Genomic DNA, 25,517 nt, shown 5'->3' with positions numbered 1-25,517 from the left:
GCGGCTAACAAAAAAGGCACATGTTATTTAAATACTGAGTAAATAAGTCTTACTACATTGCGTTATAAGAATCAAGTTACCCCTGCTTTCTACCACTTCACATTCAACCTCTCCTTACTACCAGTTTCAATCATATTCACCCAGTTCTTTCTACCAGTGTTACAGTGTTTATCAATTTACTCCCTCTTTTTTACGACATGATATGATAAAGATTTTGTTGTTGCTCTATTGGACGCAAAGTTACATGAATATCCATTATAAGTGAGGGAAATCATCTGCCCTGCCCTACATCCAATTGATACTCTAGACTGCAATACATCTGAGGACCTAAGAAAATTGCTTTATTTTGCACCTCATTCCTCTAAAAACGTACATCCTTGCTTGCAAAACATTCTATGAGTCAAAAATATTACTTTATACAGAAACACGAAAAACATCATTGCAGTAGGACACTTTTACGGCACACAGCATTTCAGAGCAAATTATCAAAATACATGGTTTTTACATTTACTTCTATGATCTCTTCCATAAAATACACAATTACAAAAGCATGTGTCATATTACTGATGCTACTGATATAAAGAGCAATAGACCAAAGGCTGAACCTTGTAATTCCCACTCACCCACCCCCCCCCCCGAAAAAAGACATCATCTCATTTTCATCTTATGAGAGGTCCGACAATGACACCTATCACACTCCTTCCTTTCTGCCACTTTCAATCAATTTAACCCTTCTTTCTACCAGTTTTAATCAGCTTCACCCCAATCTTACTACCGGATTCGATCAGCTTCATGTTCTCACTTCTACCGTTGGCAATAAGCTTCAAAGCATTCCTACTATTGTTCCCAGTCATCTTCACAACCTCCTTGCTACCAGCCTTAGTGCCAGTCACCCCATTCATTCTACCGGTCCTAATCATCTTTACCCCTTCTCCACTAATGGTGCCATTCAGTTTAACTTCCCCCCAACTACCATTAGACATCAGGGAGTCGTGTACCAGAAAGCAAGCCTTGACAAATCTTCCGATACAAAGTCCTCCTTGCTGATAAGCTTTTTGCTTAAAGCTATTTTCGGCACCCCTGATATCCCCGTATATTTCATACCTATTCAAATACAGAATCCGAAGCTCCTCTATAACGTCGATGACGAACTTAACACAATTACCCTCCATGCACTCCAAGAGATCTGTGATATAGCCTAGGAGTTTCTTAGCGATCGAAATAAGATTACATTTTGTCAGAGTCTGGGCAACATCTTCAAGGGCTGTGCCGAGAAGTTGTAGACCTTGGAATACCTAGGAAAATAATATCAAAAACATAAACATATGAACATACAAAAAAAGAAAAAAAAGAAAGAATAATGATAAAAACAAAAATCATATGGATGGCTTCTCTCGTCAACCACACAACTGGATGTATGGGAATTCAGCCGCCATGGAAACATTTCCTGGTGCCTAATGCCCCTTTCACACTGGATTTGCGTAGAGTTGCGAAGTATTGCGTACAGAGTACGCCGAGGCTGCGCATTCATGAAAAATAATTTTCCTTCGGCGTAGGTTATGTTTAGGCTGACGTACGTTTACGTAGGCCTGGCGTTAAGGGTACGTAAGTGCGCAGGTACGATCTAAAACGCCTTTATACGCTTTCTAATGCTTCGTCGGACAGGCGCAAGGTAGCGTACTATTGTGTAGGCATGGTGTAAATTAGTGTATGCGTAGTGTTGCGTTGACTTTCTGCGACTATAGTGTCTACGCCGCCGAAAGTACGCGAAAAATTAAACATGTATAATTTGTTGCGTCCATCTCGCGTACCCTTTGCGTCCCTCAGCGTATAGGCACGTATGCCAGCGTACGGCAGCGTACGCTCGGCGTAGTCGATACGCAACTCTACGCAACTCTACATATGTCCCGGTGTGAAAGGGGCTCGTTGCTAAAACAACATCGCCTCACAGATAACCGTAGAATCAAAACGCCCTACTAAAGTTGATGAGCTTTATGTCATTTTATTCAGGTATACATTTTCCACTCTTAAAAAAATGACATTGGGTCAATTCTTTTGTTGCAATTGCAGATGTCATGCGTTGGGCTCGATCTTTTTGGGTCACGTACCCTTTAATAATAATAATAATAATAATAATAATATGTCTTGATTACCCTGGGTAGCCTCATCAGTATTCATGTTGTTCTCCCTGAGGGCCCTGCGATCATATTATTACCCCGGTCATCGGATTTAGGCTTACCCGCACACAATGAACGCACATTCTCCACTTCCTTTGGAGCGTTCCAGCCAGGCGTCATTTTTACAAGCGCACACTTGCTAATCTATCTAAGCAGATTAGCTTTCGCATCCTACCGGGTACCCATTTAACACCTGGGTGGAGAGTGCCAAATGTAGATCAATGTCTTGAGAAAGGACATTAGTGCTGTGGTGGGACTTGAACCGCGGACCTTGTAAACCACAGTCCGGTGACATATCCACTCGTCCACGACACCTCTACAGTAATTGTTTTGCAATTCTATTGAAGGTATGATGTACCAAAAACTGAGTGAACAGTCGTTAGTAATTACCTTTCCCATCTTGAACGCATGGAAGCACTCCTCAAACATCTCTATGGTCTCTAGACCCTCATTTATACATGCATCAATGTTATCCGTAGAAGCCTCCAGACCGGTGTATATACCTCGGAAAAGTTGCAACATATGTGACTCGCCGGATTCGTTGTAGAAGGTCACATCTGATCAAGACAAGAATAGTTTGGGTATCAATGTGGAAATTGGCATGAAATATGTTCTTAATATGTTCTTCTGGTTTGTATAAAAAGACAAATGTACGAATGCTTAATGAAAGTTAGTGAAATGGTGATGTCATTCCTTCACTTTTCTCTATCCGTCTTGTATATATATTCAACAAAAATATCCCTTGTTTTCCGTAGGTATGTAAAACACTTATTGAATCCTCATGTAATTTATGCGTGATCGTCATTATATGTAATAATATTATGTTAATAAAAGGGGAATCTTTTTAAACAGGTGTGTTCAAGAAAAAGACAAACTTGCAATGTCATAAACAAAGAATATGGGGAAAAGCCTCATACAAACGAGCTTTTAACGTACCCATTTCCATAATGCTGATGAATTGACTGTTCACCAGGTAGCGAACCTGATAAGCCCCATTGGGAACGAATGAGGAAATGGACACATTCCCTATGTACACTGCGCTCTTTCCAGGATTCAGGCCACCCTGGACATACCTGGAGAATAATGATAAAGAAACCTGTAGATAAAGATCGCTCACGAAAACTCGCGAAGAGTGAAACCTGTATAAAAAGACCACTCCAGGAAAGAGGAAAACTCAATAAAAAAGAGGAAAACCCCAAAACAGGGAAACCAGTTCAATGGGACCAATCAAGAAAAAAGGAAAAAAAACTCCAGAAATTGGAAAATTTACCCCAAGATGGATTATTTTTCAAGTTATCCCCTTTATGAAAGGAACCACACAAAATTTGCCTTGAGCAGAGCCTTGCTCTGTCAGTCTCTGGCCTCGGCCGGAGAAGCTAAATTGCAGAGCCTATATAGGCAGTATTCTGTCAGTCTAGTATCACAGTGCACGCACTGCTACGCACAGCGACGGACAAGAGTTTCTGCCAAGAAACTAACCGTCTAGTAAGAGCTTTCAGACCTACCTGTAGTCTAGGTACTGATCGTCGTTTGCTCCCTTGGGGTAGACACCAATCCAGTCCATATTGGAAGCCTGGTCGTTAGAGATGATCCAGGACACGACCAGGTTTTGGGTCCAGGCTACCTTCTTCGAACTGATGTCCATGGAACGTAAAGCCTCAACCGGAACAACCTGCAAGGAATGGTCAGAGTGAATTCAAAGATCGAGGAGAGAAACTCTCCAAAGGTTTGAAGGTATCAGCTTCATTCACCTCCTTAAATAGGTACCAATCCGGATTTCATTTTCCATTCACTCTAAGATTTTTAAGAAGTTTGTCATACCATGAGCCAAGATGTGCCCCAGAGATACAATGTTGACTACCACATGGCCCTCTGTTAGGTAAACTCCTGCAACAATCCCATCGGGCTTCATTTCGTCAAAGGTTAAGGGTGAGGGTAAAGTTGCAATTTGACTTTAGGGTATGAATTAGGATTAGCTTTTGGGTCCAGGATTAATATTGGTATCATTACAAATTAACGAGTAGCAATTGTCGCAAGAGCAGATATTGTACAAGTGGTCCTCTCTTGTAACGAGAACAGACTATAATGTAACCAACGCTAATTAATTTCCCATGATCACTATCATAATCTTGCATAATGAAATAATCACCTGATTTTTGTAATTGAGACCATATGCTATCCACCAGCCAGCTTCGTTGAGAAGGAGGAAAGGGTTATTGGTGAACGCTGCCCCAGTCAGGTTTTGTGGAATCTTTCTCCAGACATTCCAGGACGTATCTCTCGCTGGCTGCCAAGTTTGCCATAATCTACAAAATAAAGACAAACAATCATGATTTCTCATGACGAACTTCAAATTATGATTGATTTGTATTGGGCTTACTTCAAATCATGGGGTCATCGAGTCCAGTCGGATGGTCGCGTTACACTACCACTACCCCAAAGGGGGGTATCTCACTGAGCGGCGAATGGTTACGAACGTTGCGAATCTTGGCAGTTGGCGACTATTAACGACTGTAAGCAAATGTGAGCAACAGTTTTTGCGAAGATTAGAAATTATTTCCTAATCCTTTGCCACTATTTGTGAATGTTCGGGTCTTTTACGAACGTTGCGATTTGGATTCGCTAACTTTTCAGAGTTTGCTTTTGCGATATTTAGCGACTTTTAGCGATGCTCAGCGACAATTAGCAACATTTGAGCGAATGTTTGCGAAAGTGTTTGCGACAAGAAAAACTGTTTGCGACAATGAAAACTGTTTCGATCTTTATTGCAACGTTAAACGAACCATTTGCAACCTTTTACGAACCATGGTGCAACCCCAAATTCGCTACGTTCGCAAACACTCGCCGCTCAGTGAGGTACCTCCTAAGGCCGGCTCACATAGTAGCGGCAAAGACCCCACGAAAGGCGACGAACGTGAAAATCACACAATTTTGGCAGTAAAACGACGGCAAAAGGTGGAAAAAGCAAGATTTGCAGACGGAGTCTAGCGACCAAAATCGTACGTTGTCTGGGCGGTGAATGACGATGTCTCGACGGAGAAATCGTTGCAAAATCGTAGCCCATCACAGACCACCGTTGCAATTCCGCAGGTACTCGCAAACGACCCACCATCAACAGTCACCAACCGTCACCCTCCGGCCAATTTCGCAATCCATCGTCGCACCAATTTCGTTACTTGCCGCGCAATGTGTCGCCAGGGTTCGAGATGTGACGTCACTTGCCGTTGTTTTGCTGTCGATGGTCGTTGACAATGACAAAGACAACGACTACCAACGAATTATGACGAATAAAAACGACTAGACACGGAATTGCACGGCATGGAAACGTCAAGGAATTGAGATTGGCGGTCTCCAACGTAATCTGAACGGAATCACGAATTTTTTTGCTGTCGGCAAAATTGTCAACATGCTGAAAATTTGCCCGCAACAAGGAACGAGGTCAGACGGCTGGCAAAGGATTGGCTGGCTGACGTTGGGTCGGTATCAACCTCAAAATTGCATCGTGCCGGACAGTCTATTGAAAACAAACTGACGTCACAAAACGTGAAAAATTGCACTAAAATTTTAAAATCGTGGACCATCGCAGACCACTGTAGCAATGCTGCAAACGACCTGCCATCAACAGTCATCACCCGTCACCCTCCGGCGAAAATTCGCAATCCATCGTCGCACCAAGGTTGTTACAACTTCGTTACTTGCCGCAATATGTCATCAGGGTTCGTTGGTCGTTGACAACGAATACCAACGAAATTGTGACGATCGCAAAACGACTAGAGACGGAATCGCACGGCATGGAAACGTCAAGGGAATGAGGGTTGTGGTATCCAACGGAATCTGAACGGAATCACAACGAATTTCTTTGCCGCCACAAAATGTTTAACTTGATATAAATTTGCCGACGGACGCGATTGATAATCTCGGCCGCCTGCGGTCGCTAGCGGATTCGTCAGCGACAATTGAAGGCAACACACGATGATTGGCGGGAAATTTAATATTGAAATTCGTAGTTTAACGTAGCTTGCGGTACCCCCTCTATTCGTCATAGTGTGAGCCGGCCTTTAGGAAGTCTGTATCCATTGCCCGAGTAAAGGAGGTTAATATTTGTTTTATATCCCACATCGGCAATAAGGTATATTTAAAGTGAATTTTACATAATTAAAACAACCGATTTTGCAGACAGTTTAGCTTCAGCTAGCTTTTCAAAGCACAACATGCGTACATGTAATACAGTCGATGCGCGCTCATTTGACATTGACATTGACTTTGACATTTCGCGTAACCTACTTTGCTATGCTTATTTAATGCACAAGTCGCGCAAGTGGGGCAGCAGCAAAAAAATACTTTACAAAAAGACCTATCTCAGGTAAATAGTAATTATCTATACCTTTTTCGTGCTCTGTACTATCGCAATGCAAACAACTATACATGAGGGATATAATGTGCTTTATATACCTCACTTAAGAAATCCAGCCATCTGATTGGTCGAATTGCATTCATAAACTTCAACTGTTCCTGTAAAATTCTCGGTAACCATGCATAAAACATTTCAATATTTTTAATAACCATGGTTACTAAAAAAAGTTGGTCAGCCTCCATGGTTACCCCATAGGTTTACATGTTAAAAAATGGTTTGAGCGATGGAGGATGCCGTATGTGTGCGAAGGATTGGTCGGTAATTTCAATACAATTGAATCTCGATCGATCTTACCGACAATTTTATCTTGCATTGTTGACATGAAGACGAAAATAAACTTCCAAAAACAAAAAAACAACATCTGCCGATAGATCTTGATCTAAGTTCGTGCCAATATGCATTGCAAAAGTAAAAGAAGAGTCCGTATATGGAGCTTTTGCGAAGCATTCATCACACGCGAAGCCGGTTTCAATCCATTTTAATGTATATATTGGAAAAAACTGCCAAGCATGTTAACGGCGGGCCATAGCCGAGTGGTCTAAGCGTTGGTTTTCGGTACACCTCTTGTTGTACGCAAGAGTTCGAATCCCGTCTTCGACAAAAATGATAAAATTTTTAATTTTTCATTTTTTAGTCTATTTTTTTTCGGCATATAAAAGTATTAATGACTGCTTTAATATTCGAGAAATAGTTGTTTTCATACGCTCTCGGGAAGGTTACAATTGGGCTATTCCCCTCGGCAAGCCTCGGGGAATAGCACAATTCTAACCTTCCCTTGAGCGTAATAAAACAACTATTTCTCTCAAAGCAGTCATTAATACTATATTATATCCCGCATTCTAAGAATCTTGCAATCTGATTGGTGTAAACAAGGTCACATGATCAATGGTAGATTTATCTTTACTTCATTGCCGTGAGTTAGGGGTGGTATAGTACTTTTGTACAGTACTTTTGACACGATTGATAGTATTTTTTGGCTACTGCCCCACTTGCCCATTAAATAGCCATAGCAAAGTAGGTTTCGCGAAATGTCAGTGTGTTTTTAGGCCAAACTACAAGTCAACGACGCTTAAATTAAAGCGTTAGAAAATTCAAATCCGCGCGCATCGACTTTATTACATTTATGCATTAACTGAATTGAAACGTTCACGGTTCTGAGCAATGTTTGTTGCCGAAATCATTCGGCATTATTGGAAGCTAATTATAAGTATTGGCGTTGGACCATAGACAGTGGAAAGATAACAAGTGAGGTAAGTTTATCTACAATATTCATTTCAATCAATAAATTGTTAGATTTGTATGGCTATACTTTGCTGCTCACAGTCATAAAGAGTCTAGACCTATGTATTTTATATAGCGCTGTGGGGCGGCGCAAGTCGACATATTTTTTCATCGCTTCGCCGCGAATAAAAACTAGCTGAAGCTAAACTGTCTGCCATATTGCTCCGATTGTCTCATTTTCGTTCGCTGGATCACTGCAGCAAAAATCTAGCTCGTTCGACGTCACTCCCAAACTAGCCAATCAGCTGTCAATGACGCCATATTGAATGCGGCGGCAAATATATTTTGTGAAATTATCGAGAAATGGACTATTTCTAATTGCAAACTAGTTTTATTTTTGGAATGAAACTCAGCCATTGTTATATTGACATTCATTGAAGTCATCAGAATAGGGTAAGTTACGTCTCAGATGATTCAAGAGGTCTATTTTGTAGATAAATTTTCAATTTCTTAGAATGTTCCACTGTGTTGTAGGGTACCGGGTGTATGCCATTGGTGTGATGTGTTCGCGCGCAATGGCGCGAATTATACATTCTTCTTCTTCGCTATAAGTACAGGCCACCGCGCCGCCGGGTGTATTCTCGTACTGAACTAGGTGCTGTGCAGGTGTCCATGTAGTGTCTCAATTACCCTTGGCACGCCTCGTGCAATAGCACCGATGTAACCTCTTCTTGAGCGTATGAAAAACAACTATGTCTCTCAAAGCAGTCATTATTACTATACCATTACCCGCGAGGCGTCAAAAATAAATATACCAGCCAGCGGCAGCTAACTGCACTTGTGCGTCCTGGTTGCATTTTTTAAATTAGCTCAGCCGGCTACCGCTGGCGGTAGGAAATGGCATTCAAAAGCATGCGCCGGCTGCCGCCTTTCGAATGGAAACCGAGCCTCAGATCCCAGCCTGGCGCAAGCCGGCTGGGCTAATAAGTGAAAAATAATTGCCCCAGCCAGGCTCCGGCCGTAATTGCAGCCTCGATGCGCCAATACGTGAGGCGGCAGCCTGCTGGTATCGATATTTTTGACACCTCGCCTTAATATTTGATTACTATCTATTTCTATATCGCGGCCTATAAATGAGAGAATCGTCGGTCTCTGGATTTACTCACTGCCCATTTGTTTCGTGGACTGCAAAGATCTCGACTCCAAAGTGTACATTCCTGCTCATGACCAAGTTGTTGTGCATCCCTCCATTGTCAAATGGAATTTCCCCCCCAGTCTGATGCCAGTTTCCCCACGTGCAGTAACTCCAAGGATTATCCACTGTGTCACAGGTAAGCTGGAGGCACCTGATAATCGCAATCACACACAGAAAATAGAGTTAATAACAATAAAATTTGATATATTCCTCACTTTAGAAATCCAGCCATCTGATTGGTTGAAATTGGAATCGTGATTTTAGCCATTCCCATAAAATACCAAAACCGGTCAATAGTCTTTTGAGAAAAAAATGCCAAAACCGGTCAACAATCTTTTGAAAAAAGCCCTAGGGCACTTTTCAAAAGGTTTTGGCATTTTATGTATATGCGTGCAATCTCAATGGGAAGAATTTTAGCACACAAACTTGAGTGGTCTCAATAGTGTATACAAACGTGATTACCATGATTGGAAAGTCGCACATGTATTCTATGACCCTTTTCGGTATATAAAAGTTATAATGACTGCTTTAATTTTCGAGGCATATTTGTTTTTATAGGTTCTCGGGGAGGTTACATGACCGTGCTATCACCCCTCGGCACGCCTTGGGGGCGATAACACGATCATGTAACCTCCCCTTGAGCGTATAAAAACAACTATGTTTTTCATAGCAGTCAATATTACTGTGATATTAACTAACATATAGTACGTTCTACATAGTACAATCACATCACAGCATGCACTTACAAAATAAATAATGTAAGATTTTGAATTCAACTTAAACAAAAAGGAAGAATAAAAGCAATGTAATGTAAGGAGGTTTAACTAATATGGGAGGAGGTGTGTGTGCGTGTGTGTGTGAGTGTGTGTGTGTATGCTATAATTTTCATGGTGAAGTATGTGAAGTACCTACTTAAGAAAAGATGAAGAAAAGCATTTTTAAGTATAGGGATGAGGAAAAGAAAATAGCCATTAGAATGGAAAAGCTGGGATCACATTTCTTAAAGTTGGAGCAGCTTAGTGGTAATTTAAGATTTGTTTCCCTCTCCACCGTGAGCTTGTTAAAAGTGTAACTCTATTTTGCGGCCTAGTTAACTTACTTATTGAGTATATATATATATATATATATTGTGTGTGTGCGTGTGTGTGTGTGTGTGTATGTGTGGATGGGAGAGTGGGTGTGTTTGAGTGAGGGAGGGGGGCAGAGAGGAGCAGGCATTGTTCCGATAACATAACCTCCAGATTTGATATATTTTTTTATAAGTGAATAACATTTACAATTGACATATATAGTATGTTAAGTTACTTATAAGTTTACTTTGTTGCTAAGTTATATTTACTGCAAATGGGTTTTTGTTTGATGATGTTTATGTATAAGCAATCAATTATTGAAAACGTTTATTTTAATAAATTGTATGTTTTTGTTTGTGTTACACATTTGGAGCGATGAAACAAAATTACTTTTTAAAAATATTTAAAAAATGCTAGTGTGTGTGTGTGTAAATGGGAGTTTATACAGACGTGTATCAATGAGAAAATATGCGATCCCCAGCTTTGCAACAAATTTTCATGGAATGGTACATTGACGCAGAAAAGGGTCCTTAGAGGGGTAAAAATTGGTTACTACACTGCAATAAGAATATCTGCTTCTAATACCAATCCTATATAGTCACCAGTAAGTGAAAGTACATAGCAAACTCTAAGGTAAATATAGAGCACTTGTGTTTTATGAGCTGGTCGGATTTGATCGTTAAACAGTCAGAGAACAGTGCAGAACGTTAAACGTGGTGCTGCTTCAAGTGACAGGACAAATTGCACGTAATCACCCATGGTATAAATATCGCCAAAGAGTACTTATTTGTTGTGTACAAAAAAATATCAGGCATTCTTAGTTTACTATTAAGGTGTGAGTTCTCTTTGTTTTTGCGGCATACCCACCTGTGTACGAAGTTGTCCACTCCGATCCCCCCTACCATGATCTTGCCGTTAAAACCGTTGTAGCCCATTACTTGAGCGACAGGTCTCGAGACAACAGAGAAGTGAGGTGCAGCTGAAAGAAAAGAGGAAAGGGGCGGGGGTGGTTGACGTTCTTGTTTAAAGTTATATTGAACTAATGAACTTACAGCCCTAGCATACTGTTTATTGCACAGCGCCATCTCATGGTCAACTTTCCAACAGTGCTTAAAAATTACATTATACCAGGGAGTTGAATGCTAATACCTAAAGGCCCTTTGACACCTGGCCATATGTAGAGTTACGTGCCGACTACGCCGAGTGTACGCTGCATAACGCTGGCCTATGTAACTTTACCCTGAGGGACGCAAAGCAGTACGCGGGATGGACGCAACAAAATCGCGTACTTTCGGCGTAGACACTACAGTGTGAGTCAAAAAAGTTTACACCTATAAAATTGGTAATTTTTTTTTAAATCATCAATGAACAGTAAATTATTATCCATCTTATGAAAAAGTGTTTTATGCCAAATCGTTTGGTTTTATCTTTGTGTGGTTTACGTTTACGCTTGGATGAACAGGAGGCATTGTTTGCGAGAGTGCAAAAATCGACTTGCGCCAAAGTTGCGTATGTGATATTTGAATTAAACAATTGAGATTTGGGTATTAATTCGGTCTTTGCAGATCTAAATTACATCCCTAACAAAATTAATCATGCCACACATATCAAATATCAAGGAACAATTGTGCGTGTATGTGTGTGCGACTTTGCTTCTGCAAAAAGCATATGCAATGCATTTCATTTGATACATTCAATTCATTCTCTCACTCCGCTAATCCTTACATAATACATACTGTACGCATCACTTTGGCGCAAGTCGATTTTTGCACTCTCGCAAACAATGTCTCCTCTTCATCCAAGCGTGAACACATACCACACAAAAATTGTACCAAATGATTTGGGATAAAACACTTTTTCATAAGATGTATAATAATTTACTGCACATAGATGATTTTAAAAATAATTAGCAATTTTCTAGGTGTAAACTTTTTTTGACTCACACGGTAGACGCAGAAAGTACGCATTTTGTACGCGAGTCTACGCACCACTACGCAACATTATACTACTGTACGCTATGCCTACGCAATCGACCGCTACCCTACATCAGTCCGACTAAGCAGTTAAAGTGTATAAATGCGTCCTAGATCCTATATTTGCACCTACATTGTACGTACCCTTTACGCCAGGCCTACGTAAACGTAAGCAACCCTACGCCTGTCATACGCAATCGTACGCGGAGGTACGCCAATCCCATACGGCGTAGGTAAGCAGTGGTAATGCCCAGGGTACATAACCATACGCAATCGTACGCCAACTTTTTTCATGAATACGCAGCCTAATCTCGGCGTACTCGGTCCGCTACACGACGCAACTCTACGCAGATCCGGTGTGAAAGGGGCTTAACTTCCACTTCGCAGACAGATGACGCGACGCGAGAACCAATGGCGCAGCCAGGAATCAGCGAGTGACGGGACCATACTGCTACAGCTGACCTGAGATTGCACTAGAGAGGTCTTTGCGGTAGTGGTTCTAGTACAGTATGGCTTTTAATAGACCGATTTACAGCAATGCGCTTCTAACTTATGTACATTTAATCCACCTGCTATGCATAACAGCAGCTATAAGGGTTTATTCCACTCTGCATACATTAGTTGTTAATAGGTCAGACAAGCCTTTAGTAATGTTATGGCTTGTCAAAAACTCTCTTCACGAAGTAAGCATAAAATCATTATTGAAAAACATAATTAGCGATACATGGTGTACCTATCATCCGTTCCATAATTTAGCCACAATGAAGCCTGGTGAACATTCATACAAAGTAATGAGAGTGAGAATTACAATATAATTCGGAGGGGGGGGGGGAGGCAGTTAGAATCAATTGTACACATGTGCGTATCCACTGCTTTTCCAAAACCCCACTGAACGAGTTTTTACCCATTTGCATTGGTCAAATTCACACCTTTTCACCCATTCCCGCAATTGTTCTCGTCAAAATTTACCCCCTAAACACGTTTCACCTCACCCCCTTGAACATTCAATGTACAAGTATCCCCTAAACGTTAAGGTCTTTCTCAATTAAACCTTTAGCCCAAAGAGGGTACCTAAAATGCAATTTAAAAAAACTCAACAAACATCCTTTTGCAAACATTTGACGCCATAAATGCATCACACGCCTTAACGACTACAAACCACCCTTTTAACACATTTTGTTTGGATGCATGTGTGTACAACAATGTCCCCCCCCCCCCCCCCCCCCGGGCTAAATAATTCGGAATAAAAAAAAGAAGTTCTAACAAGCCATTTCTTTCCAGCCTGCAAAGCTGTTGCCACTGGCGTGCTGCCATGTCCGGTATATCCTCCCTTTTTGAGATATCATGAATCCTTCGTACTTGGCCGTGAAAGGATTCTTGATCAGCGTAGCGTCTGTTCCAAGGAGCGTAGTACCGGATACAAGACCCCAAGTACAGTTGGTTGGAGTGCCTATTTAAATTCAAAATTCAAATACATTTATTTCACATCTGTTAAAAACTACAATGTATGCAGAAATAAACAGTACAATCTGTTTTACAAGAACAGAAAATCGGAGGAGGCGAGTTGGTTAAGCAGGTAAAATCCTCTGTCTGTCTTTTGAAAGATCATGAGTATTGTTCAAATTCAGCCCAGGCGGACGACTGAGGCTAGAGAGTTGTGTTAACGTGCCCCTGCCCCTGTTTCATATATGCAGACTACGTTACAGTACAAAACATTCTGTCCTTCTGATAGGACGTTCAATGAAGGTCCCTCGTAGAGGGGAGTCAACACCTTTGAACGTTAAGAACTTGCTGCACTATTCGTATAAGAGTATGGGAAAACCCCAGTGTAGTTGTCCACCTGCACATCCCCAATCAGTTAGGCTGGGAGCAGAGAACCGAGGAATACAGTAATTCGGTTCGCTTTTAGCTAACCAGGCACATGTGATGCCAAGTACTTAATAAAATAATACAATACACAAATGATACATATGAAAAAGATTTGTGTAACACTGTGAATAAGTGGATGTGAGGGATTAGCCAAGACCACTGTCCTGTTATTCTACTCCCGTATTAACATGTATTGTATTGTATTTATTAAACATCATTGATGTACATCAATATTCTGTTTATAGACATAGTTATAATCACTTTACAATGTAATGCAACAATCGATATATAAAACATAATATAAAACATTTACAACACCTTTCTAAATAAACAATAAGTCATGCAATACGAAATATGTAAATGAGAACTAAAACAAAAGCATAAGATTGTACACGACTACTTTGTTTTAACATATAGTATCTAAAAAATACCCCTCATTGCAATTATGTTTTTGGTGAACAAAGAAAAACTATCTATTACAACTTCATTGTCTAATCTCATTATAAATATGAATTTTTCTTGACCATCCAAATTACAAACATTTTCTTCCAGATTACTAATTGTTTCTATAAAATCTACTCGTAAATCTTTATACTTGTCACATTTCATAATTATATGGAATTCATCTCCTACAAGATTCATATTACAGTCTTCACAGAATCGTAGATTCGGGGGAGTTTTTTCTGGCCTTTTATACCTTCCTGTTTCTATGGGTAAGTTGTGCGCGCTTAGACGTAGTTTGGTGATATTTTTTCTTAAATTTATATTTGGTATATGAGATAAATACTTTTCTTGCTTGATTGAGTTTTTAAATTGTCTGAGGGTTCTGAGTTTATTTCCTTTACGGGTATCCCTATCATCAAATAAGTCTAGTTTTAATTGTTCATCAAATCTCCTTTCCAAACAGAGTTTACATAACTCGACAAAATCTTTATGAGAAATTTGTATATTTTCAGGGTCCAATACGGTCTCATTTCCATTATTACAAATATTTAGTGAACTAAAGATATCCCGAATTGACATTAACCAACAGCTTTGTTCGTTATTTACTAATTTTTTGTTTTCTTCAAAAGATTTATAGACAAGGCCATTTTCATCCAAACTCCGTATTCGTATCCAATAATTGAGCATGTTTATTGCAATTTGAATAAGTTGAGGATGCCTTCCAATTTCAGCTGAAACTGCTAAATTGCTGCATTTGCGGTTTACCCCTAAGATATTTTTACAACACTGAATGTGTACTTTCTCAAAATCGTTTTTATAATACAGTCCTGTTTTCCCTGTTTCTATTTGAAGAATTTTCTTCATGTCTATTGCACTAGCACCCCAAATTTCGTATCCATAAAGCAAAATTGGTTGTACAGTTGCATCAAACAGGTGTAATAAGGTTTTAATACTGGGCGTATAATTGCCGAAAGATTTATAAAGTTTAAATAATGCTCTCCTGGCCTTATCCGCTAAGTCCCTTGTCGCCATTTTGAACGATCCATTATTACTAAAAACAATGCCTAAATATTTCATTTCCTTTACCGAGGTAAGTTTTTCCCCGTTTATTTCAAAATCACTCTTATCATTCAACCTGCCTGACTTATTACATATCATTATTTTAGTTTTGGTGACATTAACATTCAACATCCAAGAGTTACAATATTGAGTGAATTTATCTAAACAGTATTGCATTCCTTGAGGGGATCTAGAAATAATTGCTAGATCGTCTGCATACATTATGCAGTTCAAGTCCTTGTCATGTAGCGTTACTGGTTCACTAACTGAGGTATCAAAAATATCTACAACATCATTTAAAAACATATTAAATAATGTCGGGCTAATGACACACCCTTGTTTTACTCCGGTATTCGTATTGAAACACGAGGTGACGCCCTCGTCTAGTTTTACGGTGTCTGGATATTTTGACGAGAAAGAACTTCATTTTGACCTTGTGTACAATCAAATTTGCCCTATAGTCTGGTGCGGGACAATTATGCTTTGATAACTTTCTATATTCGTCTTGTGCTTACGTTTAGAGTTGTAGAATAGAAATAACTTAAATGGGGATTATAAAACGAACACCAACATGAAAAACATGTTATAAACGTTAGCATAAATGTAGACTCTATTCTTTGCATTATTTTTGTATTTATTATTTTTATGAAGAAAAGCAAAATGTATTTGCATTCAATTATAGTTTCTCATTACGTGGTTTTTCATTGTAAATAAATAAATATTTCTATAAACTCTGGAGTCGTATTCTGAGAAGTACATATCATTAAAGGTAAAGACCAGTATTGGAAACGCCCCAATCTCAAAAAATGAAATGGAAGCTCTTATTTCCAATCATGTGAAAGAATATGTTTTGAATATTACATGACGATAACAATTTTGACGGGAAACCGCCTACTAATTGATATATTTGGTAAATTAGTATATCTATATACTGTTGAGAGATACATATGCACGTGTCGCGCACGTGTGTGTAGTCCCATATACATCTTTCTGTGTACAGTGCTTCTAACTTTATGAAGACTTGGCCAAAATTCTTATAATTTTGATGATTCCAGAACCTTGCAGTACATCTACTGCTAGATGATCAACCTTTTCTGATCGATTTCACAACGTTTCTTTTACTATGCAATTGCATGACCATAACTGGTCTTTAGCTTTAAATCAATTTTTAAGTCCTTCATTAAAAAAGGAGTCTTTATTGGCAAAGAGTGGATTATGAACTAATTTTTATAAACATGTTATAACATGATTCAAATAATACTTGAGAGGGGATGGGGGGCTTTATGACACCAATTACAAAAAGTCATTTAACAACATCGTTGTACAAATAAGCTGTTCGTGAACTATATACTCCCTTTTTCGCGATACATAAATACCTGTTTCATGAAAATACCTCCTGGACAATCACTTATTAATAATTATTTACATTCAGCTTGTTGGGTGATCGATAAAAACAGGGAAAATGATGGTGACACTATTCTTTGAAACATAGATAATAAAGAGAGATCTCAAATGAAACATATCACGCCACTAAAAAGGTAACATATTTTCCAAATCACATTTCCATAATATTCGGTTCTATGTTTTTTTCAAATATTTTTTTTAAAAATAATTATAAAAAAAAAATATTCCCATGGCTGACCTAAAAAGGGTGACCTTACCCCCCCCCCCCCCAAACGGAGCAAAATGTCAAATTTTCAAATTTTTGAGACCAAAAAAAAAAAAATGTGTCCTCTTACAACCCCCCCCCCCCCCCCCCCTCCTTGAAAAAAAATCCTGCGTACGCGCCTGCAAAGATGAATAAAGAGAGGTCTCAAATGAAACACATCACGCCACTATAGGTAACATATTATCCAAAGCACATTTCCATAATATTAGGTAACATATTTTCCAAATATATAAAGGAAATTTACACTGATTTGTTAACGGCTGTTCTTTGGTAATTAATGATTCATCTACGCGATTTGGGAAGAAAAGAGATATTGTTAGCATTATCACAATCACGTGCTCTATAGTGATGTCTGGACAGTTTGACGACAAAGAACTTCATTTTGATCTTGTGTACAATTACATTTGCCCTATAGTCTGGTGCGGGACAATGCCTTGATAACTATCTATATTCGTCTTGGGTCTACGTTTATACGTGTAACATAGTCATAATTTAAATAGGGATTATAAAACGAACACCAACATGAATAACATGTTATAAACATTCACATAAATGTAGACTTTATTCTTTGCATTATTGTTGTATTTATTGTTTTATGATGAGAGGCGAAATGTAATTGCCTTTCAATTATAGTTTCAAATTACGTGGTTATCCATTGGTAATCTTAGTACAAACATAAGTTTTTCTATAAACTCTTGAAACGTATTCGGGGAAGTACGTAACATTAAATTAATATTTAAGTCCCTTATTAAAAAGTAGTCTTTATTGGCAAAGAGTGGATTTTGAACTAAGATTTGTAGACATGTTATAAAATAATTCAAATTAGACTTTAGGGTGTAGGGTCCATATATGACACCAATTGATATTTACCATTAGTGTTTACTAATTCTACAAAAATTGATTCAACAACATCGTTCGTACAAATAAGCTGTTCGTGAACTATATACTAATTTTTTCGCGATACATATATACATGTTTCAGGACAATACCTCCTCGACAATCACTTATCAATATTTATTGACATTATTAAGTTTGTTGGGTGATTGATCGATAAAAACAGGAAAAAATAATGGTGACACTATTCTTTGAAACATAGATTAATAAAGAGAGATCTCAAATAAAATATACCACGCCACTAAAAAGGTAACATATTATCCAAAGCACATTTCCATAATATTCGGTTCTATGATTTTTCAAAAATATAAAGGAAATTTACACTGATTTGCTAACGGCTGTTCTTTGGTAATTAATGATTTATCTACCCGATTTGGGGAAAAAGAGAGATTGTTAGCATTATCACGATCATGTGCTCTATAATGGTGTTTGGATATTTTGACGACAAAGAACTTCATTTTGACCTTCTGTAAATTCAAATTTGCTCTACAGTCTGGGGCGGGACAGTGCTTTGATAAATATCTATATTCGTATATAGGTTTACGTTTAGACCTGTAGAATAGGAATAATTCAAATGGGGATTACAAAACAAACATCAAAATGAAAAAAACATGTTATAAACGTTTGCTTAAATGTAGACTTTATTTTTTGCATTATTTTTGTATTTATTATTTGTATGAAGAAAAGCAAAATTTAATTGCCTTCAATTTAGTTTCAAATTACGTAGTTATTCCATGGTAGTCTCAGTACAAACATAAGTATTTCTATGAACTCTTGTGACGTATTCTGGGAAGTATATATATATCATTATATCAATATTTCAGTCCCCCATTATTAATAATTAACAAAGATTTGTGAACATGTCATAACAAGATTCAAATTAGACTTTAGGGTGTAGGGTCCATATATGACACCAATTGATATTTACCATTATGGTTTATCAATTCTACAAAAAGTGATTCGACAACATCGTTCGTGCAATTAAGCTGTTCGTGAACTATATACTCTTTTTTTTCGCAATACGTATATACCAGTTTCAGGACAATTACCCCTAGACAATCACCCCCGGAAAATTACCCCAAGAAAAACTACCACTTAGGGACAACTATCCCCGTGAACGACCCCCCCCCCCCCCCCAAGAAAATTATCCCCAGACGATTAAAGGGGAAGTCCATCCTGATAGTAAATTGTTTTTATATTCTTCGGGGAGTAATTGTCCTCTGGGAATTGAAGAAAAATAAAACTATATGATTTCTTGTCCTTCCAAGGCCTCACATCCAGTGGCGTACGCAGGATTTTTTCAAGGGGGGGAGGTTAAAATCGGACCAAAAATTTCGCAACGACTCAGCCAGCCGCTGAATATTCGGGGGGGGGGACACTTTTTTTTTTTTTTTTTTTTTTTTTTTTTTTTTTTTTTTTGGGGGGGGGGGGGGGGTCCCAAAAAATCGCAACGACTCAGCCACCCGCTGAATAAGCGGAAGGGGGGGGGGGTAAGAGGACACTTTTTTTTTGGGGGGGGGGGGGTCCCAAAAAAATCGCAACAACTCAGCCAGCCGCTGAATAAGCGGGGGGGGGGGGGGGATAAGAGGAAACCTTTTTTGTTTGGTCTAGAAATTGGCATTTTGTTCCGTTGGGGGGAGGGGGGGGGGGTAAGGTCACCTTTTTTAGGTCAGCCATTGGCATAATTTTTAATTTTTGTATTTTTGTATTTTTTTAAATTTTAAAAAGACAACAATATTCTTTTTTGATAAGAACCAAATTCTCTTCGTCCCTTCGTCCCGAAGGTACATGATTTAAGCCTTGTTTAAGAAGATTTGTAATTTCTTCTCATACGCAACCACAATAATAATGAAAAGGTTTATTAAAATGATCTTATATCTCACTATATGTAAATCTGTTTTTTTTAAAGCAGATTATGTAATAGATACGGTAAGTACTCAACATCAGTTTTTGGCATCCAACCAAAAGCAACAACAATATACGAAACACATAAGTTCCATACATATATAACACAAGCAGAAGATTGGTACAAAAATATTATCTTGATTTGTGTCATATAGATTGCCGATTGATACTTTTTTTACCCCGATATATTGATTACATAATACAATCAAATATCCATGTACGTATTACACGTGCATCAATCTGTGTAGAGAACAGAATACCTTGCATACACTTATATTTTGTGTTTTTTATGCATCTTTAATATGAATAACGATAAGCGGTGTCTATAGCTGCAGTTAGCTTCAATGGCATGTTAGTTTCAATACACCCGTTTCTAACTTTCATATTCAGATTTGCAATACCTGATCCCTTACTTGACATTTTACAATTTTACTTATGCTTCACAGAATAAAAGAGAAACCAATCTATATGATCTCATATCTTTCTCTATATATCATCAAAGAGCGCTGTATCAGTACAAAACGCTTTCTTACGAAAGAACCAATAATGATTCGATAATTGAAATAAATAGAGTCATCACGTTCAGCACTGGCGACCAAGCAATTCAGTATTAACTTTAAAGTAAAAATAAAAATCGAGAGAACTCAACTTCTCGACAGTCGTTTTGTAAAGTATTCTCTAGTGAGGACAAGGTATCATTCATTATTAAATGCAGAATCGTCCCATAAGATTCAATTGAATGTTACTGCCTCACAAGTACTCGAAAGCTCGTTCATTATCTGTAACAAGAAACAACAAAAACCCACCACAACAGGTTCAACGTACACAGCAATAATATTGATTTCTTACTTATTCTCTCCCGGTATTTCGAACTGGCATAGAAATGTAGAGCAAATATTCACACCTGTCTCATTCAAATCAATATGACAAACTCGTAACATTCTATCTTGTATGAAAATGAAAATCGTGGGTTATGCGATGCAATTAGAGAAGGGTTTAGCAATGTACTTTTTTAACAGGGTGCCACAACCCCTTTCACCAGATACAATGGCATTGGTTATGAAACGTATTATTATTTGGTCTTGTTTATAGTTTAGGTGTTTATTTTGTGGTTCAAAATGTTTGAATTATAGTTAAAAATTAAATTAAAAAAACAACACAATAAAATGGATGTTCACATATCTATGCAAATTTATTAAAGAGAAGGAGAGGTGAATTAAAAAAAAAAAAAATCTTAAATGGAAATGCCTTTTCGACCTGAATAACAAGAGTTGGAAGACATATTATTCCATTAGATTTAATTGTACCATTGATGTCGGCTTACGATGGTTTCAGTTTTAGGTTTTGCAGCAAATATTATATACGAATGATTTACTCTTTAAAATTAATATAGTCCCAGGAGAAGAATGTACATTTTGTAATGACAGAGCGAGACAGTTATACATCTGCTATGTGATTGTACGCATGTTAAACATATTTGGAATAGGTTGGAACACTGGATTTATACTAGAACCGGAAATAGAATAATATTTTCATTTTATTTTACAAGATAAATTATTTGGTTTAAGAGGTTCAAATAGTAATGCATTGAATTTAATACCGATTGTGGGGCAACTGATGGTGTATACGTGCAAAATAAAGAAAACATAGCCCGACTTTGATAATTTTAGAGTTTCGATTATAAATTATTTCAAAAATGAAAAGTGTATTGCAGATTCGAACTGTGATAAGTGATAAGGTCAAAAAAAGAAAATGGTTTTAATTCAGGAATTTGTTCATATAAAAAGATTTTTTCTTCTGAATTGTGTATTTCTATTTTTGTTTTAATCATGAGCAGTGGTCACAACAAAGTAGTTGTATATAGCCTAATAATCAAAATATAATATGTCTCTTTTATATTGTTTCTTCCATCTTTGTTGTTCATGAATATCAGAAATCCATTATTGAAAATATGTATGTCTTCTGTTAACTCGACAGTTCAACAAATATTTGTATCTTGAGTAGTAAATTTTATTCATGTTATAAATTTGAATTATCTTGAATATATGTTTGTAAATTTGTGGCAAATGAAAAAAATTATTTAAAAATAAAAAGAGTACCTTATATAACCAGATTTGGGTAGGTTTTTTAAATGTTATTTACAGTACGTTAGATTAAGTGGTGAAGATTTACTGTCTTTTTGTGGTATAGATTTTCATAGATAGGCCTATAGAAAAATAGTCATATAGCTTTATGCCAGAAAGTTGTCATATTGTTGCTACTGTGCAAATGTAAAGGGGTTCATTTTTTTATTAGAAGAGGGCACCTAGTCGTGGCCCGTTTTAAGGTGAAGACTACACAATCTGCCATTATGGTTTCTACTTGATTAATTTACGTATAATATGATGGAGCTAGCTGGGATTTTTTTTCAAAGTCCGAATTTCTCATTGACTCCGTGTTTTTAAGTGATCGGCCTAGTGTAGCAAATCTCCAAATGAGTGTAGTGTTTCAACATTCTCTCTCTCTCGATCTGTCGATCTCATTACTACACAACTTTCTTCCACTTCTCTTTGCTTTCGCCAAAATATAAACATCTGACCACAAGTGCTCTGGTTAGGATTAACGCTCCTTCTACTCGTTATCCTCATCACAGGCCCATCCAAGCCGCTTGCAAAACATAATGCTTGGTCGGGTCGTGAATCTAGCCTTTTCGTCTCATGGTCAGATTCGGAGAATACCTCTTAGTTCTTACAATTCTCATCTGCACATTTTCTCCTCACGAGTCAACATCGTTTTTCTTGCTGCTCTTAACGATTCGACATATTCGTATAATAATACATAAACGGAACTTTAACTTTATGAACGACGGTTTTGTTTTTCGCCAACTCCTGTCACTAATTTAATGGTAACAGGGTTGAACCGAGTAATAGTTAGCATAATCAAATCTACTGTTTCTACATCCTTGAGTACTAAATGAGGACGAGGGTTTTTTTCTCTCAAAGACCAAATCTCCCTTTGAGTTTATACATGTGTTATGTCACCCAATTTGTCTGCGTGACTAAGTCAATGTCTATTTATTAGTATTATTGTCATTATTTTTTTATTTTTTATTATCATCATTCATCATCGTCATTATTGTTATCAGGTTACCCATTCTTTATAATGTACATACCTTTACACCAATACAGCATTGAAGAAGTACTGATAGAGCGAGCAAATATCATACGTTCTTTGTGATACCAGACTGCAGATACGGAATCGACGAGCAATGATCGATTTTTCAAGCTGGTCGGGATGAAGTTGGAACCAACTTTCTTCCACGAGGAGAAGTTCAAAAAATTGATGGTATCTTGAATAACCGAGTAGACCTGCCCATCAGATGCTTGCACAAAGATCTACATTATAATGATAATAGTGCGAGGGCATTTTAGTACCTGATCAAGACATGGGTGGAAATCCTGTCAAAATATACACTGTTGGTCGTAAAGGTGGAATAATTATTTTTACCCCAATTTATGGAATGATTTTGACAATGATTTTTTTCCTAATAGATCTAAATAATAGTATACATTCTCAGATTTTATTGAATAATTATTTGCGAGTGTTTATTTTTGCGTGAGTGCTAAAGCATGTGTGTACTACTATGCTAATCAACCACGGGACCTACGTCCTTTAGTCATAACTAACAGTAATGACGATACAAAATCCTCTATGACGGCATGCCTTGAACCATAATGCATAGCCCTACAGAGGAATTTTCCTGTTGGGGACCGGGAAAAAATGCAATGCATTATTGATGATTTATTGCATTTTCTTTGTTTTTCGGTATTTGTGGGGGCGGCGACGTACCCTAGCCCCCGCTGCGTACAGTCATTATTCAGTGGCTAAGCAATGTCCTTGTTCCTGTTAGGCCCCAGAATAAAAACCGTGTCGATCAGCTATATTAGTGTCCTTTTATGAGGCATTAATCCTCATTACTGTCAATTATGACTTAAGGACGTAGGTCCCCTAGTTGATTAGCATAGTAGCATACACATGCTTTAGCAGTCACGCAAAACAAACACTCACAAATTATTATTCAATGAAATCTTAGAATGTATACTTTTATCTAGATCTATTAGGAATAAATCATTGTAAAAATCATTTCATAAATAAGGGTCAAAATAATTATTCCACCATTAATATGGCCAACAGTGTACCTTTACTTGATGTTTTATGTGATTCAAGCTTTCGATGGCCTTACTGCTTGATACAGTCTGAGATGATTTTACACAAATCTTGGAATTGGTCGGGAGCAGTGAACTTGAAAATGCTGACCTAATCAAGGATCAAAACAACTTGTTTTGCTCCCTAAACATATATAATTCAGATATAGATTAATAAATAGGCATTATTTACTTGTGCGTCAAATATTTATAATCATGATATTAAAAAAGAATAGTCAGTTTAATTTTGTCGTCCAAAAAAGATCGGGAACGATCAGGAAATCATACTATTTCAATATAGACGTGTATTTTTAGAAGTCTTAAAACTCGGGGTGGCTAGGAGGAATTAGACCACACAGCGAGGTCACTGACAGGTGGCTATCTCATCAACTCAGCTCTCAACTAACATTAGAAATAGAGGATCATGGGGGACCAACAGGCACCGATTGGGGAAGTTTTCTATATAGAGGGAGCAAGTAGCTACAAGTAGGACAGTGGGGCTTTAAATCAATGTAAAAACTGTTTTGAGTTGCACATTTCAAATTAGAATTCACACGATATCTAAAAATCAGTTCAAGAATGAACATGTCATTATTGCTTTAATTAATTGTACGTGAGATAAGTTCTTTCCCATTTTTTTGTTTATATTAATTTTGTATAAACTTTTATTTAAATTTGTGTTCTCGTTATTAGCGCTAAATTCGAAAGAAAAAGGAGAACTTGAAGGAGAAGCAGAAGAAGAAGAAGAAAATATAAGAAAAGGAAGAAAGGGAAAATGGAGAAGGGAAGAAGACAAAGAAGAAGGAGGAGGAGTAGAGGAAGAAGGTGATGTCACTTTCATAATTATATTACCCTCTCCTTAACTTGTGACCCCCCCCCCCCCCCATTCATCAGGTAATAAAAGAGACAAACCTGGGTTTGATTTTGTTCTGTCATTTCACACACAGGATTGGAGAGCGGCGGACTGGCCAACGGAGCTCCAATAGTCTTCCAGGGGCTCCAACCAGCCGCGGAGGGGTCCATATCTCCGTAGCTCACTTCCACGGAAACTGGAGAAGCTGCAGCATTTGATCTGAAAGCAAGCAGGCGTTGGCTCCCAACCCCACTGCTCCCGACTCGATTTGCGATCACACAAAATCGCGATGTGCTTGAAACTGATCCGCTGCATATTGTAAAACATCCAATAAGCACGACGCCAAAAAATAGCATCGTCTCCATGATCTGATAAGTGATGAGGAATTGAGGCAATAAACAAACGCACAAGTTTAATGTAGATTTTCAGTCATTATTGATCAGTTTACAGATAGAAAAGCTTGATTTATTTTGCCAAACAAATAAATGCCGTCTTCCACATTCGTCCGTCACCAGAAATGGCTCGAAAATGGTTATGGTTCACATAACTACAATATATATACATGTGAAGTGTCTTGAATATGTGTTAAT

At 37.9% G+C, this 25,517-nt stretch overlaps 1 protein-coding gene across 1 annotated transcript; it reads right to left on the bottom strand.

Annotated features, from left to right (window-relative positions):
* Positions 1 to 396: 396 nt before the first annotated feature.
* LOC115918557 lies at positions 397 to 25,094 on the bottom strand. The gene is made up of 10 exons (XM_030982885.1): positions 24,987 to 25,094; positions 23,042 to 23,264; positions 13,315 to 13,500; positions 10,945 to 11,056; positions 8,979 to 9,158; positions 4,327 to 4,483; positions 3,683 to 3,849; positions 3,114 to 3,250; positions 2,568 to 2,734; positions 397 to 1,295 (listed from the first exon to the last, which is right to left on the bottom strand). Exons 1-10 carry the CDS (start codon positions 25,008 to 25,010, stop codon positions 726 to 728), a joined length of 1,923 nt encoding a protein of 640 aa, XP_030838745.1. The 5' UTR covers positions 25,011 to 25,094; the 3' UTR covers positions 397 to 725.
* Between the last annotated feature and the right edge of the window lie 423 nt (positions 25,095 to 25,517).

This window comes from Strongylocentrotus purpuratus, unplaced genomic scaffold (genome assembly GCF_000002235.5).
Source record: "Strongylocentrotus purpuratus isolate Spur 01 unplaced genomic scaffold, Spur_5.0 spur5_scaffold_13, whole genome shotgun sequence".
NCBI classification, from domain to species: domain Eukaryota; kingdom Metazoa; phylum Echinodermata; class Echinoidea; order Camarodonta; family Strongylocentrotidae; genus Strongylocentrotus; species Strongylocentrotus purpuratus.
Note: the sequence above shows the minus strand (reverse complement) of the source record. Positions and strands in the feature narration are given on the sequence as shown.